Raw genomic sequence first — 18,465 nt, 5'->3', positions numbered from 1 at the left:
GCAGCTATCGGAAGCCGTAGGGCTAAAGACTAGCCATCCAAAAAGAAAAAGCTGCGAGCACAGACAGTACAAACCAACACTGCAATTCTACCCACCTCCACTTACCTTTGCTTACTGTTATCCCTTTAATTTGAAATGTTAAAGTGATCATGAGGTAAGACACTATTAAACTTATTAGTACAGGATTTTATTCCCTGCAGCCACACGCCTGCTTTAGAGACAGGAACATTTACATTCAGGTTGGCTGAACTCTGGCGCCCACCAGAACGGGGAAGTGGGTTGCTGAGGTAACTAAAACAAGCTGGTTAAGACCTAACCAGGACAACCCCCATTTCCCTCCTTCATATTTGAGACAAATGAAAGAATATTTAAGGTGCTTTTAATACATTTAGGAAAGACTAGCAAAATCATGTAACGGACTAGGGCACCGTGCTATGTCTGGCTTGTTTTTTCCCCTTGAACAGTAATTTAAAGTTATAACCCAATTAACTTCCAAGAACCTGGTGTCTGGAAATCAGCTTTCTGCTTCATGCCACACACCGATGAGCAATATTCTAAAAGGTAATTAAGTCCACATGCATGAGACTGAACAAAACAAACCTGAAGGACAATAGTTACAGTATGCAAAATAGCAAACTTTCAATTTGTCAGTAAACTCATTTCCCTTTTCAAATCTTTTAATTCACCTGAACTAAATTTTGATCCTCCAAGTCACTTACGAGCTAGAGTTTGAAAGCTTCTTCGCAAGTCCTTTAAAAAGGAGACTCGGTGCTTCTGAACAGCTGGTTTAGCAGAGCATGTTCTGTGCGGCAGCATTTTCCAAGTCGTAGCTGACCCTCCTCGTGACCGCCGCAGCTAAGCAGCGCAACAGTAACTTTGAAGCAACCGTCACATTTCTAGTAAAATATTTGTTGACAAAACGTACAGAACCACAAGACCCCAGGGAAGGAAGTACTCTGTATACTTCAATATGGTTTTCCATCCTTTTCTTGCTCATTTTAAGGATGTTCTTCCTCATGCTCCTAACTGGAACATAAAAACTGCCCTCCCGGGTCTGACCAGCGGTCCATCTACAACCACCCTCACCACTGGCCCCAGCAAGTGTTATCCAGGGAGACAACATAAGCCTACTGTGCATACCCTTCATGTCTTCCCAGCATCCCTGACTGTTGTACTGGGGACACTAACGTCCATTCCCTTCAGTATTTGTTTACAGCTCAGCTGCACATGCATTCGTTTAACCGCCTTGAGCCTGCCCATACCAACTGCTTCCATAATCCTCCGCAGGACCAGGTTCCAGAAGTTCACTACCTTCTTCATCTCCTTTAAACCCATCGCCTACCCCTTCGGCTGCTGTCGCCGAGCGCTAATACTGCAGAACTTGGCACACCCACCCCGTCTACTGCTGTCCCAGGTCCGTGAACAGTCATCACCCCGACTGAAACATTCCAGCCTTCCGAGTGTCTCCTTGCAAGACCGCTGCTCAGTTCCCTAACTCTCAGTAGACCTCTTCTGTATCTTCTGTAACCCCAAGATGGGCAGACCAGAACTGCATGCAGTACTCCAAACGTGAGTGCCCCAAGGCTTCCAGGACCACGCAGCAACACCCTCTATCTTGTTCCCAACACCCTGATGATGCATAAGATTGGTGGCTTTTTTGGCTGCTGCTGCAAACAGGAAAGATCTCAGAATTAGCACCGACAGCTCTCCGAAATCATTGTCTCCACGCTGCAACTGCCAGCTCTGAATTCAGCTTCATGCAACCACAGTTTGATTACTCCCAACCACCCAGACAGAACCATACACACGGCTATACCGAAGGTCACAAGAAGTCCTTCTGGGAAGCTTCAGCACCGGTATTGTTACTTGAGGCAGCTCTGGACCGCTCCAAAACTTGGAAACGACGGTGCGCGTTCCTTACACAACAGCGATGAAGATGCTGAGTAAGACTGATCACAGCACAGAACTTGGGGAGCGGGGGAGGAAGATGCCACCTCCCAGAGTCCTGTCCAGGAACACTAACCATTAAGCCCTCCCCTTTCTTCCTACCCTTTAATTAGCTCTCAGTTTTTAAATTTAAACCAGTCTTACAGCAACTTCAAGATCTCAAAGCCTTAAGAAACCTCTAAGTAAATTGCATCATCTAAAAAGCTTACAGGTTCATTTCCTAATTTATTAGGCACTGAATTACAAGTGACATTAGCCACACCACAGTGAAAATTCACCCTTCTTCCTATGCTGCATTTTTTGTCCCCTGTCTAATCTTCATACCATCGCGAACTTTCCTCTATAGCCTCTGATAAAGAACTCTGATGAAATGTCCGGGGTTCAAACCACATCTCCCGAAACGTGCCACCCGGCACGCTTTCTTAGCATATACAGGCCATTCCGTAATTTGGAGGGTATTTTATGCTCTTATTACAACGAGGTAGTAAGTGTCATTAATGGTTGTTTCAACAGTAAGGCTATTTGGTGATGACTCATTTCATTTCTGTTTTGACACATCAATTGATCTCCTCCATCACAGGTCATTTATCTCCTCTATAAATGCCCAACCCTTCCTTAGCTTGTTCTTTCTACATTTGATATAGATAGCAAAATTCAAATGCCTTTGCTTTTGATAGCCGCAGAGAACGTTTTTCTTTCCCTAGCTATTACTACAACTGACTTTTGGCTACAACTCTTCAGCTTCCTAATTTCTGATTTCCCCAGTCTTTGCTGCTGACCTCATTTGGACTGGACTTTGTTTCAAACTCTCTAAGTTCAAATGGCCTCTTTAAACTTGCCAAGTAAACCGGTCTCTCCTGTTCCCTTTGGACTCTACATACAAAGTCCCCAGCTCATCTCACCTCACCTCCCTGATGCACCGGGCTAAGCAACATGGTAACTGTACACAGTTCCCCTTCTATTGTCCAGCAAGCGAGCTGGTGATTTCAGACCTTAGTGGGGCTGAATCACTGTCAGAGGGGTCCCTCTCTTTCCACTGACTGTGAAGGCTTAACGAGCGCTAGCAGTGACGTGCCCAAATTAAACGTGGCTTGGGCTGGCTCACCTGGGAAAGCAAAGTCAATCAGATGCTCATCTAACATGCCACAGTCTACGTTACGGGTTTAGTTACCTCTAAAGTGGATTATTGTCACGCTCGTTACATGCATGTCTGATTACTCAGATGCTTCAGGTGACCCAGAACAGAGGTCTGTTTACTCAAAGGAAGGAAGGAAAGACATTCTTTTTCACAGCCACCACCAGCAAGAGGCTCCATCATCAACACTGCATACCGTACTTGATGGTAATGTATCAAAAGTAATACATTACAAGGGAGTTACCAAAAAAGTGATCAAATTAAGCATTAGCTTTAAAATAGATATATATATATATATAAAGACAATATTAAATTCAGAACTGAGTTTACTAAGTCCTACTCTATCAGCCTTTGGTAAAGTTACACTTACAGACCTTTACGAGAGCACCTTGGTTATCTGTAGAACTTAAAGGGAGACCAAACCCTTGAAGTCTAACAACAACACATCCCCATATAAATCTGCACACAGAAGTCCATAATCGTAACAGAAATTGCAAAGTCTCCACTGCTGGAAGACAGATCAAACTAAATGAATTTCTGAATGCCAGAAGAAAAGAGTGAATCACCAGAATCACCACTTTATTTCATTAATGCCCTGTTTCTTTAATTACAGCACCTGAGGACTACATAATTAAAAAAAAACCATAAAGAAACTGAATTACACTTAAAAGGCTGCAAACAGCTACTACTGCTGAAATTAGGGAGCTCCATTCTTTTTTAATCCTGAAGCCAACAGCACTCCAGGCTTTAAAACTGAGAATACAGCAACGAGACTGCACAAGGTCGGACAGAATAACCTACGGGGAAATACAAACTGCTAAGTGGCGAGAAGTGACTCAAACAGTAAACTCTTCTTACGGAGTTCAGTGTGATCTACAACCCAACGTGTCTTACACATGAAAATCACAATTTGAAAGCGTGTATACCAACAGATTTGTTTTCAGCTGCACCTGAGGTTATCGAATTCCAAGCCTCCAGTGTTGCACATGACATCGGTAGGGATCCCAAACATTAGTACGCAAACCAAGCACTGAAATCAGACTAACAGCAAACAAAACAGAAAACAAATTTGGAAGTGGGCACAAATTCATGGGCTCTGCTTATAAAAACAGCGCCATCGTACTGCTGTGCAACAGCAGTCTGTGACTCGGACCCAGCTGAGTCTGTCTAACCGTAGCTGCTTTACCTTTTCAGTTCTGGTCTACTGAAAGGTAGAGCAGCTACGGTTAGACCAGGACTTGCAATGAAAAACACCTGAACATTGCAAACAAACGTGCCTCCCAAACAAGTGCAGCAAGGCCTCCACAAAGAAAATCCAGTGAAGCTGTGTGTAAGGACCTCGTTAGGCTCAGTGTTCACAGGAAAAAAAAAAAAAAAAAAAAAAATCTGAAAAGAGGCTGCAGGTTAAGCCCTTATTTAATCAACAGACAACAAAGCAGTATCTTTACTATTCAAAGATGGCTAAATTCCATGCTGTTGGCTCCATTTTTTGTTCTGCAAGACTGACAGGTTTTCCAACATGATCCCAGAATATATCTCCTTCCCCGAAAACAATCCCTGATAAGCTGGTGGGCAAAGAAAATGACGAAATTATTCTCTACATGCTTACAGAGCAGTAATCTTTGTGCAGCAGTTAATAATACAATCTATAAAAGAGCAAATAAACATAAACAGCTTCAGATATGGATTGATTTAAATGAAACAGCTCCTGCTTTCCCTACAGTTACTTTAGAAATACCAAATGATACAGAAATAGTTCAAGTTGTCACAGAAATCCTGCTGTCCACAGAGTGGAATAAAGCTTTACTTTCACACTATCACAATGAAGTTTGACTGAAAATACAAAATAGAAAGAACAGTACCCAGATAAAACTGCAGGGGATAAAAGGTTATTTCCCATTTCAGAATTTTGCTCAGGACACCCCTTTAAGTTTTTATCGACTTCTTTCTTAAAGAGAACAGCCACAAACTTCTGAGATGCTGCTATTTTTCAATAGATGTGAGAAGTCAGACCACCACAGCCTCACTCTCCTGTTGATTTCTCTCTACAGGAGTAACTGTTCATCATCCAAAGGCATGCATGATGCTGTACAGAACCAAGCAGAGCTTATAGGCTCACAGCTTCCAGCAGGCAGTAAAAGGAAGGAAATAAACAGGAAGAGGATCAGGACAACTTTACAGAATAAGTCCAGAAAGCATTCTCTTTAAATATAAATAATATCTTGAGGATATTATGGAACAGCCAAGCTTTAAAGCGGTGAACTCACACAACAGATTCTGGCTTTGTGAACCAATGCTAAGACAACACAGCGCGTTTTATGAAGGAGAGAAACAGAAATGTCTGAAGACAAACCAGAACATCAAGTCTGGTATTACTGACACAAGTGAAAACAGAGGAAAAACTGCCAGGAATCAGATGTAAAAGGAAAAGGCTTTTAACTGGTCTTTGGAGACGTCTTTAAACTCAACATAATGCAGGAAAGAGACAGTCAGTGCAGGATTTTAAAAAAGGAACCGTAACATTTTCAGGTTGACAAGCTAGAAGTTTTTTTAAAGCTGTAGTCTGGATGGAATGGAAGGAACAAAAAGCAAACATCTCAAAAAATAAACAAAACCCCAGCAGTCAGTGTCAAAAAGTGCATAAAGAAGTGCAGAAGTTATGGAAGCAAAATATGATTTAATACTTTCACTTCTAATATTAGGAGCCAATCTAAGTGCATCATCTTGTATCAGTTTCAATGGACTGAACACCCAAATGTCAGTACAGATTTACTCGAAGTACCCAAGCTCTGGCATCCTGTACCCCTGCTGTGGCTGCATCTCAATATGGACGCAAATTACTGAGCTGAACACTATGAACTACCAGGGAATATAATTTTGTTTTACACACAATTAGCTCTTATAATCCTGCAAACTGAGTTGTTATCCTCCTTTTCCCCTCCCTTCCGTTGCACTTACCTATTTTAAATTCACACATGGAATACAGGTCACACCATGGTTCCCATCTCTAATGCTATGAATGCTGGACCTAACATAGCAGACTGAATTCCAGCGTGGTAAACACTGAAAAGACCTGCACCACGAGTGTATTTTATGCATTTATCCAGATCCTTCTCCAGCTTAGATCCATCCCTAAGTTACTGACTCAAGCAAAACCAGAAAAACTAAATTACATTTTCTATAAGGACATGTGATGGTAGGACAAAAAATATCCTGTACCAAGACTAGTGCAATATGGGAAGTTTGCATGGTAAAACACAAATCATTCCTTTCCTAAACATCACCACTTTGGTACCCAGCTAACGAAGTCTCTGTCTGAAGTTACGACCATCAAGAAAACATCCAACTAAACGGTTTACAGGGAAGATTTGAAGAGGGCAAGTGTGTATTAGCTATATGAAGACTTACTTTCTAGCCCCTGTTACTTACGCGAAATAGACTAAAAATGCTTTCCTAGGTAATACAGAACTGTACTAGAGTCAAGCAAAAACCCCAAAAGAACAAATGAGGAAAAACTGACTTAACTGTGAAACTCAGTGCTACACAGCCAAGGAAAAAAAAAAAAAAGTGGGGCTTTTAGTGGTTCTTTTTGTTTTAAAAGGTGTCCTTAAACCAAACATTACTCCCCAGAAAAGCATCGCATCTTCATAAAAAGACGTTACCGTTAATGTTGTCACAGTAGTAAAAGTGTTCATCGTTCAGAGAAGGGCATGCAGAAACCAAATCCTGCAGGCCTGCACCAGTTACAGTGAGACAACCCGAGAGGTTAAGGTGTTCCAAATGCGGCAGTCCTCCTCCCAGAGTCAGCGCCCTGTTAACAGACAGCAGAGAGGCGTTACGAGCCCGCGCAGCGCTAGGCTGACAAGCACTCCATCACGTCACAAGTCACAGACTTAATTGTGCCTCATAACAAAACACACACCTCTACTAAACCACGTAGTTTTAAATCTGGCAGTTTCATACCCTATAAAGGGGACCCTAAGCTGCACAACCGACCTGAACAAATGAACTGATTTCTACAGAAACTAACAATTCCTTCTGACAGACATAAATGGTAAATCACTTTGCTTATGAATGACTCCACTGATGATTAAGTATTTTAAAAGAACTACCAAGACATTCTTCTCCAAAACACCACTGATTCTGGCAACTCTCCCAAGGTGATGTATATCACCTTGTATAACTCACCCTGAAAGCATGACCTCCCAAGCTTGGTGCATTACGCTTCCCAAAGTTTGACTGACTTTTTTTTTTTGTTAAAATTATTTTGGAATCTGAAGTTGTATTTTCCTACAATGGACAGCCGAACCTCTCTCTGCCAACACACCATCTTATTATTCAAGTGGAACTCTCTATTTTTCCTCCAAGTGCAAGAGAGTTTGGCTGGTGATGCAACACCCTCATGAATCTATCACACCTGAGCCATCACTCTGTGTTAGTCTGCTGGCTTCTCTGCGAGCTCACTGGGCAGCCAGCCCAAGCTCAATCACAAACACCAGGCGTGAATCACCAAGCTGCAGATTCAAGCCAGGACATAAAACTGAAAATGCCTTCAGAGCATCACTGTACAACTTTCTCCTGACAGCAGGCAGAAGAACTGTCGACCATAAAACCAGCTATCAGTTAACAACTCCCCTATGAAATGAACGGGCAAGTACTTCTGTAAGGTTTCATTCTCTCCTCAGGGACTCAAACCATTCTGGTGAGCGCAAGAAGGACTTGTTGCAGCACACTCTCAGCTCTTAAATACTGTCTTTTATCCAAAAAGCACCAAGGGGAAACTGGCACAACTACTAAACTCTTCCCATGACTCAATGACCAAATCTCCCTTTGGTCCCAGATAACAGAGTAATGAAAAACCAGACCAGTAACATGCAAACTACACGCAGGATGACCTACTCGGCACCTAATGAAACTCAGCAGTACCAGTCCACTCCCACACTTGGACAGCAACAACTCAAACATAAAGGACAGCTCTCTGAAGCTTACTCTAAGCACAACTAACACTGGCAAGTGACAGAGTGTCAGAACCACCACTATGGGAGACATCTGAACAGCTGGTACTGCTGAATATCAAACGGGGTTGAACTCTCCAGAGAGACAAATCAATGCCAGGAGTGCCTCACACTATCGGTTAGCTGACTACAGCATACAGTGCAGTAGGCACGAAGTCTTCCCACCCCAAGAAGCTTTAACTAGCCCTAAATGCTGCAGCACACCTGAGCAGGTTGCTGCAAGTACTTCAGCCTCATCCCATTTTCAATATGAAGCAGTAACTCCATTTTTCTGACGCAAAACAAAATACCAATGGCAAATATTACCACACACAGGAAATTCTGTAACTCTTGACACCATCTCAGTGTTCAAGTCAACTATTTTTTTCTCCTCCTTTAATTGTTATATGAAGTCATACATTCTGGTACATATAAAATTATCACAGAACCATAGAATCATTTAGGTTGGAAAAGACCTAAGATCATCAAGCCCAACCATTAACCTAACACTGCCAAGTGCACACAAACCATGTCCCTACGCACCACGTCCACACATCTTTCAAATACCTCCAGGGCTGGCGACTCAACCACTTCCCTGGGCAGCCTGTTCCAATGATTGACAACTCTTTTGGGGAAGAAATCTTTCCTAATATCCAATCTAAACCTCCCCTGGGACAACTTGAAGCCATTTTCTCTTGTTCTATTGCTTTTTACTTGGGAGAAGAGGCTGAACCCCCACCTCACTACAACCTGCTCTCAGGTGGCTGTAGAGAGCAATAAGGTCTCCCCTCAGCCTCCTCTTCTCCAGGCTAAACAACCCCAGTTCCCTCAGCTGCTCCTCATCAGACATGTTCTCCAGGCCCTTCATCAGCTTCACTGCCCTTCTCCAGACCCTCTCCAGCACCTCAATGTCCTTCTTGTAGTGAGGGGCCCAAAACTGCACACAGTACTCGAGGTGCGGCCTCACCAGTGCCCAGTACAGGGGCACGATCACCTCCCTGCTCCTGCTGGCCACACTATTTCTGATACAGGCCAGGATGCTGTTGGCCTTCTTGGCCACCTGGGCACACTGCTAGCTCATGTTCAACCGGCTGTCGACCAGCACCCCCAGGTCCTTTTCTGCCGGGCAGCTTTCCAGCCACTCACCCCCAAGCCTGTAGCGCTGCATGGGGTTCTTGTGACCCAAGTGCAGGACCCGGCACTTGGCCTTTTTTGAACCTCCTGCAGTTGTCCTTTGCCCCTTGATCTATCCCATCCATAAACTATGTCATTATCGATAGGTTAAATGAGATACTCCAGTTTTATAAAAAGTTTCAAGCGTATTGCCAGGCATAATGAAAAGATTTGAAAATATTAGTGAATTAACACAACTTCCTAACAAGAAATCATTAAAGATCAGATATAAAAGCTTTAATACTGCCTAGAACAACAAATACACAGAAATACTTCAGAGGTAAAAGATTTTCTCTCTCTTTTTTTTTTTTTTTTTTAAACTCCCCAAAGGAAAAGCTGGAGAAAGTTTTCAAGTCTGGTACTATAAATATTTTAAGATGCAAAGATCACTTAAAACTTAGCAGAGTTTCTTGAATAAAAATGTTTCTACTGAAACTAGACAGATTCACTGCAGAATGACCCAACGAATAAAAATCAGAAAAAACTTACTGCAGCAAAATAGCTCAAAAATGTCTCCTCACCTGAGAGCCCGGTCTGTTATCTGGTAACATCCAGACAGACTGAGAAACTGAAGAACTCGTGCAGTCTCTTCATCTGTTTTTTCACTCCCAGAGTATGCCAAGTCTTTTTTCTCTGACTGCTTAGTCCTTGTTGGTTTTTTACACAGTGCAGAGGACTCTGGAAGTGCTCGAATAGTTCTTAGTGCTGTCCCAGCACAACAGAATGAGTGACCGCAGTAAATCAAGTCCGTAGAAGCACAGTGCTGCTGCCACCCTCTAGTCCTTAATCCATAAATGTCTCTATTGTAGCACGATGCAGAACAATTAATATGGGATGTTGGTTCCATAAGACAAAATCCTTCAACGTTTCTGTGTCTCCACTCTGCAGCATCTTCAATGTCAGCTAAATCATCTGCATCTAGCATCCACACATAAGCAGAACTGAAGTTTTCCGAGCCACCAGGTTTAGTCCAATGCTGCTCACCATCTCCTCCCTCAATGAGGTTTTCGTTGTTGATTTCATGCAAACAATTATACTTCTTGTCGGACTGCAGAGTAATATCTCTGTTTTTCCACAAAGTCTTAGCATTCCTGTTTCTGCAGCTTTTCAGAATACCTCTGGTATGGTGAGTCAATATGATACCCAGTGCTCTGGAAATCCTCTCTATAGCCACATCTGTGATTTTTTCACATCCAGACAGATCGAGGTGACGTAGGTTTTGACAATAACCAACTGAAGACCAACTGAAACCAGGGAAAGAAGTGGTTTGGTTGGTTGGGTTTTTTTAGGTTTTGCTCAGAAACAAGGTGTTAAGGCTAAATGTACAAAACCAACATTTATATTAATTCACAGAACATTTAAAGAAAAGGCCCTAGACAGGTTAGAGTTCACACTCCAGGTGCTGTATATACGTTTAGAAAAATTACGTCTAAAGAAATATGAAATGAATCATGAATCAGTAACAACCTCTATTTTCTCCATATACTGATTTAAAATTCTAAATCTGCCACTGAGACTTAAAAGAAGTCCAAATTTGCCATATATTGAGCAAATTTTTAAATAGTAGATCAGACTAGAAACACCACATACATACGTAACAATTTTTAAAAGCACATTCTGTTGTGTATAATGCAGTTACCAAGAGCCATGTAAGTCATTAGACATCACAGTTAACTTCTCAGAAGGCTGAAAAAAAAGAAACTTAGTGAACTAGCAAGTTTCACCCCCCCTGAAAATTTGAGATTTAATATTCCATCCAAAGTAATTTAATAGTTGTAATTTCTAGTATTTGAGTTTCTCAAGCTTGACTGTCTACACATATTGAAATATCAGTCTATTTAGATCATATCTCCTCCTGTCATTTCCCATTTCTTTCAGAGAAAAGAACTGGATTCCTGAAACACATTCTGTATACAGTATTAATTATTCCATAAAAGTCATTAAGATTAGAGATGGTAATGAAATCGCACTTTAACAAAACATTAACAAAACCTCCCCCCTTCAGCCTTATCTTTTTCAACTGAAATAGAAATTTGATCTAGAGTAACAGTTACATTATTAGCTATAAAAGTATATAGCTGATTTAAGTGACCTTTACCTATCCACAGTTAATTATCATTTACTTTCCATAAGTGATTACTTATATGTACAGCAAGCCAAACTCACTTTCTGAGTTACAAATTGGGGTACTGGAATTACAGATACATGACGAGTGGCAACTAACATAAGTTCCACTAGAGACTGACAAAAGCTCACAGAGATTGATTTCTGAGCCACAGAAATTCCATAAAGCTTTTATTTCAACTAAAACTTCTTACACAAGCTGCACAGCATTGTTACCAGCATCCATGCTGGTAAAATTTTCTGTGTTGTTAACTCCTAAAACTTGAGAGCACTATATGACAGAAGTGTTGAACACTGAAACAGCCACTGAGTTCCAGTATCACAGTAAGACCCATTGGCGCAGGCTCTGCATCCACGCCCCATCCCACTGACAAATGAAATTTCTGCAGGCTCCTGTAAAACTCAGGAATCCAGTTACTACACCTCAGCCTTAGAGCTGTGCCTACCATTTGATCAGTCTGTTAAACAGCAGTATTCCAAAAACCCAGCAGCTCTATCAGGCCAAGAGAACTATCATAACTGAGTGACTCCGCAAAAATCTATGGACAATTTCAAGTTGTTAATACTAGAACAAAACACAATTATTGTTATGGACAGCTACACATTGATAAGTAATACATATCCAATAGTGAAGACAGTAGCCATTTTAAACAGCCATTACAAAGTTACATGCTTCACTTTATATTTCATTGATTGGTTACTCTGGTTTATTTCTTAGTTATATGTGAATCCTGAAAGAGATTTCTCTATTTCTCACTTTATTGACAATGGACTAAGACATGTTTCAATTTTTTTTTCCTCTCCAAAAAATAAAAAATTTCAACTTTTTGAAAAGGAAACAACAATTATCAAACCTTTCAAATGCAGAGTCTGAAATATCAGTTTGAGTGAGATCCAAATATTCCAAGTTGGGGCAAAGCTCCAAGATCTGTTTAACCTGGAAAAGGAAAGGAAAATAATCAGTAAAGACACAAGCCAGTAAGGCTGCACACAGTGTCAAGAGGCACCATATGAATTAACATTCTCTTGAACTGGAACTCATTTTCACTACCTGAGTGTTTTAAACTCAAGCGCATCACTTATTAGAGGCTGCACAGCCACATTATGAAATGTCAGTTCCAAACTACATACCATTTTGCTAGACACTGCAGAACTGTAGGCCAATACTAATGTCTTCACTGAGGAGCCTACATGCGGGAGGACATTATGAATTAAGCCATGAAGTAAGCGTTTTTCCATTTGTGCTATATTAATGGCAAGTGAATCTTCAGCTGCTTCTTCTGCAAAATAAAACCAAAGGAGAAAGACTTAAAATATGCTTTGAGTGATTTGGAACTCACATTGCCATCTTACATCAAACAAGTTATCAGGGAACTAAAGTAAGCCTAACAAGGCATAAGTTTCAGAAAGTACCTTGCATCAAACTTTTGCTGAATTCTAACTCAACATATTGCTTAAGCCTCATCTTTAAAAAATACCTGCCTGTCTTTCTGACAGGCCTGAAGGATTTAACTCCAACAGCAAGTAAAAACTGTAAGAGCCTTAACAGAAAATTATCATTAAAGGACTTGGAGAAATGTTTAGTACAGATAATGTACTGCTCAGGGCTGTCTGGGGCAGCTGTTTCCACCGGACTTGCTTGATACGTTGAAATATTATCTCACAGGGCATTTCATATCCTGTGATATAACAGTTTAAGACAAGTTTTAAATTAAGCTTAGAATGCATTAGGATGCAAGATGATTCATCCAGACTTCCTGAAGAGATGAAGCCTAGCTTTTACTTCTTTCCTAACTCCAGACACATGCCCGTAATTCTTTCACCTGCACACAGGTTTGCTCTCTCCTAGATGAATGAATTCAGCTCGCTAAAACCAGTTGCCTGCTTCTCCCCACTACCCCCCACTCCCCTTTTTTTTCACTCAGCTGGAAGTCAGGACAAGATGACCATGAGCAAAAAGAGCACTCCTTTCAGGAACCTTAAGTAGTTGCTAGACAAAACTTCCCAAGTTCTTTTTTACTGTGTAACTCTATTTGGCTTAGTAAACACTGAATGTAGACAGAACATAAGTAATATTGCATTTGTCATTATTTTAATGTACTGGTATCAACTATGAAAAAAATCCGTATTTTCAACTCATTTTACAGAAAAGACTCCACTTCATACATTTATTTCTCACAACTATGTCACCCTCAGGAAAAAAAAAATTCACCAAAATCAGAATTTACCTACCAGATTCATCTATGTCAGCATCTTCATCCCATTCCTGGAAAGCGCGACTTTCATCTTTTCTGTTTTTCACCCATTCCTCATCAGGTTCCATCTCAAGCTCGGCCGCAGGACCACTATACCAATCACCTAGTCACACCACCCCACCCCCAAAAAAGAAGGGGGGGAAAAAAAAAAAAGGTAAGATAAACTTCTCATCACTGCAGAAAATAGCAATGGTAACTTCTCGGTATACTGTAACCTGACCTAAAGATGTAGATTAATTTTGCATTCAGCCCCACTAAGGTTGGACTGAACTTTGACATAATTCTGGTTTGGTCTACATTTTAAAGCTTCAAAAGATTCCTAGAACAGTTCCAGTACCGTTACAGAACTCACAGGCTATTACGCTGTTCTGAGACATGCCTGTTGTCCTTATTTTCTTAGTAGGGACCAATATGATTGCAAAAATAACAGAAACCGTTATGGAATATTTGGACTGTGCAGGTGCTGAAGTTCTTTCTGGTCAATAAATTAACCATCAACTTTTAGTATAACACTTGATTTAAGATATCTCATTTTCCTCTGGATTCTCACAAACATACAGTCAACCAGGATGTATTTTATTATTTATTAGTTTTTAGTAACTGCACATTACAACTCCAGGATCAAGAAACCCAAGTTCCAGAAGCATCCTACTTACAACAGCTGTACAGTACTTTATTATAACATACATACGACTAAGTCAATAGCCAGTCATTCTTTAGAACATCTAGATGAACACAAACACCAGCAACAGCTCCACTGTTTCAGCTGGTAGGGCACCCACTCTCCCCACAGCTTACTGCACAGGCATGAATTTACTTCTAGTTTGGGTATATTGTAGTGCTGGGCTCAGTACAAGCAGGTCTGCTGCTTCCCTTGGCGTCAACATGCTCAAACTAGAAACACCTTATTCTACTATCGCACTAGTGTGGGATCCTACTATCCCCAAAGCAAGAGCAATTCCTGTTGAGGGGTATCTGAAGGAACAAGGTCTCTTATACAAGCGACACAGTGACGATGGAATCCTAACTGACTGTCAACCAACTGTGAAGCAAAAGGTTTCAGTAACGTCTTCTTTAACCCATCTTTATAATACATAGAAAGCCTCAGAAGCCCTCTCTGTATCAGGAGAAAACAAAGCTAAAAAATTAACTAACCCTGTAGTTTTATGTTCTTTTTTCCCCCTCTGGCAGTAAATCCCACTTGAGAAGCTTCCACTCAGTTTAGAGCACTTCTGCACAAACAACTGTAATAGTACAGACAGTACGTCATGAGACCAGCTTCCTGTTGTGCCAAAACCAGGTTCAGGAGTAAGTCATTTTAAGCACCTGCCAATTATCTTTTTTGGGTAGCACTGAATTATTGGGACAAGTAGGTTTTAGATGAAAATGAAAATTTAGCAATTTGAACTCTAAAACTTCTCCTCTCAGTCTTTTGCAGCTCAGGGAAGAAACTATTATTTTCAGTAAGATTCATCCAGCCAAAAAAAAAAATTTCAGACCCAAAAGTCATTTAACTCCTCTCTACCTTGTACAGAGTTTAGAAGCCATAAAGGCCAGCCAGAAAGAATCCCAGACTGGCAGGGGTTAGAAGGACCTCTGGAGACAATCTAGTCCAATCCCCTGCCAAAGCAGGTTCACCTGTAGCACAGGATCGCATCCAGGTGGGTTTTGAGTATCTCCAGAGGAGCCTCCACAACCTCTCTGGGCAGCTTGTTCCAGTGGTCTGTCACCCTCAAAGTACAGAAGTTTTTCCTCATGTTTTTAGCTTTTATGTATCTCAAAATTTGATTTATATACTCTTAGCTTTCTCTCTTAAAATCCTGAAGGCACAGAAAATATAGCTTATTAAATAGCACAAATTGTCCGCTTTTTACTCAGCTACACTGACATGGCAGCAATTGTGAAACCTGCAATGCCATACTGCAGTGATTGTTTAATACTCGCATAAATATGGACAAATACGAATAGAAATATTTAAATTCACAAATATATCCTGATTACTTGGAACTGGCCTCATTGGAATAGAGTATTTTGTCTATTTGAACAGGTACTTTTGCAAAGGTTACACTTCTCAATAGGAAATTTTAATTAACAGGAGAGTTTGAGGAACAGAAGTTAAAAAAACCCCAACATTTAGTCCTTACTGCAGCAGAAGTTATTGAAGTAATATATCCAAAGAATCAATACTAAAACTAACATTAGTACAGTTTTCTTTGAAGTTTGAATATAAACAGTAAGAATAGATTGCAAGGAGATGTTAGAACCTCATTTCCTTTAAACTTCCATTCTACAGTTACATACTTTATTTCTACCTAGTAAACAAATGAAATAAAAATTTTACTGATATAGGTGTAACAGGAGCATTTATAATTCAAAATCCTGTAGATTCTTGAATCATAATTAAGGTGATGTATTAATGAATATACTTGTTAGCATTCGTACAAGCAAACAAGCCTCAATATAAACAATCAGCAGTTTGTATACAAAAGCTACTTATGAGTTACAACCGAGAAAACCTTTAATTTCTACAAGATGGAAGCATATTTCAGGGATTTTTAACATTTAACCAAGTTTCAGGGCACTGCCCTTGCCAGAAGGGTCACCCTTACAGCATGCTCCGCTTTCAGGGTCATTGCACATGACAGCCCATACTAAAATGTTGTCTTTTATTGACTCAGAAATTCTGGTAATTGGCATGCTTTCAAAGGAAGAATTAAATTTAACTTACCTCTGGCCCAGCGAACAGGGTAAAGATGTTTCCAAAGAGATCCAGTTTTAGCCAACTGTGACCATTCAGTGCTTACTTGACTACACTGACATAACTCCTGGGGGTTAAGGTAACTGAAAATGGTCAGCATTACTTCAGGAGGGAGACTAGTAATATTTGTGGTGTGCCCCGCTACATCAGTTTCTGAAATACAGAAAGTGTATGTTAAGTGAAGCACAGCTTCACAGCTTTAAATACTAGTAGTGGAACTCACATCTTTGACTAGGGCAATGAAAAAAATAGCATCTGAAAAAAATCTTAAACAATTGTTTGGCAAAAGAGTTGGAAAAAAGTTATTACTTTGGCTTTAAAAAGCTTCCACTGTAAGAACACCTTAAACAAACAAACAAAAAAATCAGCCTCATTTTATGCTTACCATTTTCTCAACTGGCTAGTTTTTCCTAACCAAAAAAGCCCTGGACAAAAGTAAACTGCTGCTACTCAACCACAGCAAGAGGAAAGCTATCTGCTTGAAATGAAATGCTTTAAACAAATGCCCTCTGTCATAGATGATATATATACCTGCTTTGCCACATTCCCAGGAAACAGTACTAGCACACAGAATCTAACAGCTGGGACCGCTCTCACTGGAAGCGCTCAACCTCTTGACTGGGACACAGCAAGAAGTCCATGCTTAACTCTTTGCAGCTGTCTCATATTTTATTTGGCATAGACAATTAAACTTCTGAATGGTGACAAGCCATTCAGGTTGTAAAGTAATACTAAATATTAAGTTAGAAACTAAAATTTGACCACTGTAACTACTACTTCAATGGGCAGCAGTAGGAACCCTCTCCAATAGCTCCCCCTTATTGCCATAGTACAGAGAGAGCTGCAAAATACATAAAATAAATTCAGTGCTTTGGTTAGTGGGGTTTTTGTTAGTTTAAGAGAATTTTTAATGTTTTAAGGACAGTTTACTTCAGAAAAAAGTACTTCTAAAATAGTTTTCAGGAGCCCTTAGAAATAGGAGGTTTCACAAATTGGTAGGGATTGACTTTTAAAGTTATGACAATATACGTAAGACTTCACAGCGAGACAAACATCAGGTTTCTTTTTGCAAAGAAGCTTCAGAAGTGGCCGTAATGTAAACTTTACCCTGTTATAATCTATTGCTACTTCAAAAAGATATAATTAAATACAGTTTCACTTGATGAATGAATACATTTATTCGTACACCTGGCAAGTCACTGCAGGTAAACTACAGAGAATTTCACACTAAAATGCAGTTAAAACTGCACAGGACTGCAAGCTGTGTTATTTTCTTCCATTTTTAAAAAATGGATGCAGGACACATACTTCCCTTTCCCTAAAGTCTAGAACACAACCATTGTAGAATTACTACTGTCCCAAAACTGCTATGCAGGCTAGACTTAACAGCAAGTAAAGCCATGAGACTACTTCTGTCACATTCATCTGTTCAGACTCAACAGTATTTCACATCATGGACCATGATCTTTTCTGAAGGCTCCACCTGGAGGGCAGAAAGCGACCAGTTCAGTAGCTCAGAGAAGTCGAGTCATCAAGAAAATCTGATTACAGAGTAGTTTTTCTAATGAGAGCACCACATCTTATCAACACCACAAAGTTACTTCATGAGGGTTTGTGCTACCTATCAATCTCACACCCCAGTATTACAGTTCTGGTACATTAATTCCCTTTCTTTGGAGCATGAACTTTTCTTTGTCAGTTAAGAGTGAAAAAATGTAAACACAGACAACTTAGGCTGCTTCAACAGTCATAAAACAAACCTGAAGTGCACTTTAGTAGTTATCCATTCATTCTAAGTTTCATCAGGAAAGGTAGTTACAGATGAACGTAAATTAAACATCCACTTTCAGAACGCAAGTTTCATCTGACCTACTCACACGCTGCATGGATTCATTCCCTTGCATCACTCCATACACACAGTTTCTTCCTTTCCGATTCCTGAGAGGCCCAGAGAAGTTAAGCAGTGGAGCTAGGGAAGGTGAGTTGCTTTTAGTTTGGAATACTGTCACTTGGCTAGTCTGTGTTATTAAACCATCAACAGAAAGCTTACAAAGCAGTCCTGAAAACCAAGAATTAAAT

The 18,465-nt window shown here is 40.4% G+C and overlaps 1 protein-coding gene across 5 annotated transcripts in view; it reads right to left on the bottom strand.

The window, feature by feature from the left end:
- FBXL5 (F-box and leucine rich repeat protein 5) overlaps positions 1-18,465 on the bottom strand; it is a 36,899-nt gene that overhangs the window by 1,192 nt on the left and 17,242 nt on the right. For 4 of the 5 annotated variants that reach the window (XM_086464506.1, XM_086464508.1, XM_086464509.1 and 1 more), the window contains 6 exons: positions 16,357-16,539; positions 13,606-13,731; positions 12,505-12,653; positions 12,228-12,310; positions 9,771-10,493; positions 6,745-6,893 (listed from right to left, as the gene is read on the bottom strand). In XM_086464506.1, coding sequence (XP_086320632.1) covers positions 6,745-6,893; positions 9,771-10,493; positions 12,228-12,310; positions 12,505-12,653; positions 13,606-13,731; positions 16,357-16,539 — 1,413 coding nt within the window. Of the gene's footprint in view, positions 1-6,744; positions 6,894-9,770; positions 10,494-12,227; positions 12,311-12,504; positions 12,654-13,605; positions 13,732-16,356; positions 16,540-18,265; positions 18,356-18,465 lie in introns of all 5 variants that reach the window. The other variant, XM_086464505.1, reaches the window with a different exon arrangement.

This window comes from Leptosomus discolor, chromosome 4 (genome assembly GCF_034619465.1).
Source record: "Leptosomus discolor isolate bLepDis1 chromosome 4, bLepDis1.hap2, whole genome shotgun sequence".
Lineage (NCBI taxonomy): Eukaryota > Metazoa > Chordata > Aves > Leptosomiformes > Leptosomidae > Leptosomus > Leptosomus discolor.
Note: the sequence above shows the minus strand (reverse complement) of the source record. Positions and strands in the feature narration are given on the sequence as shown.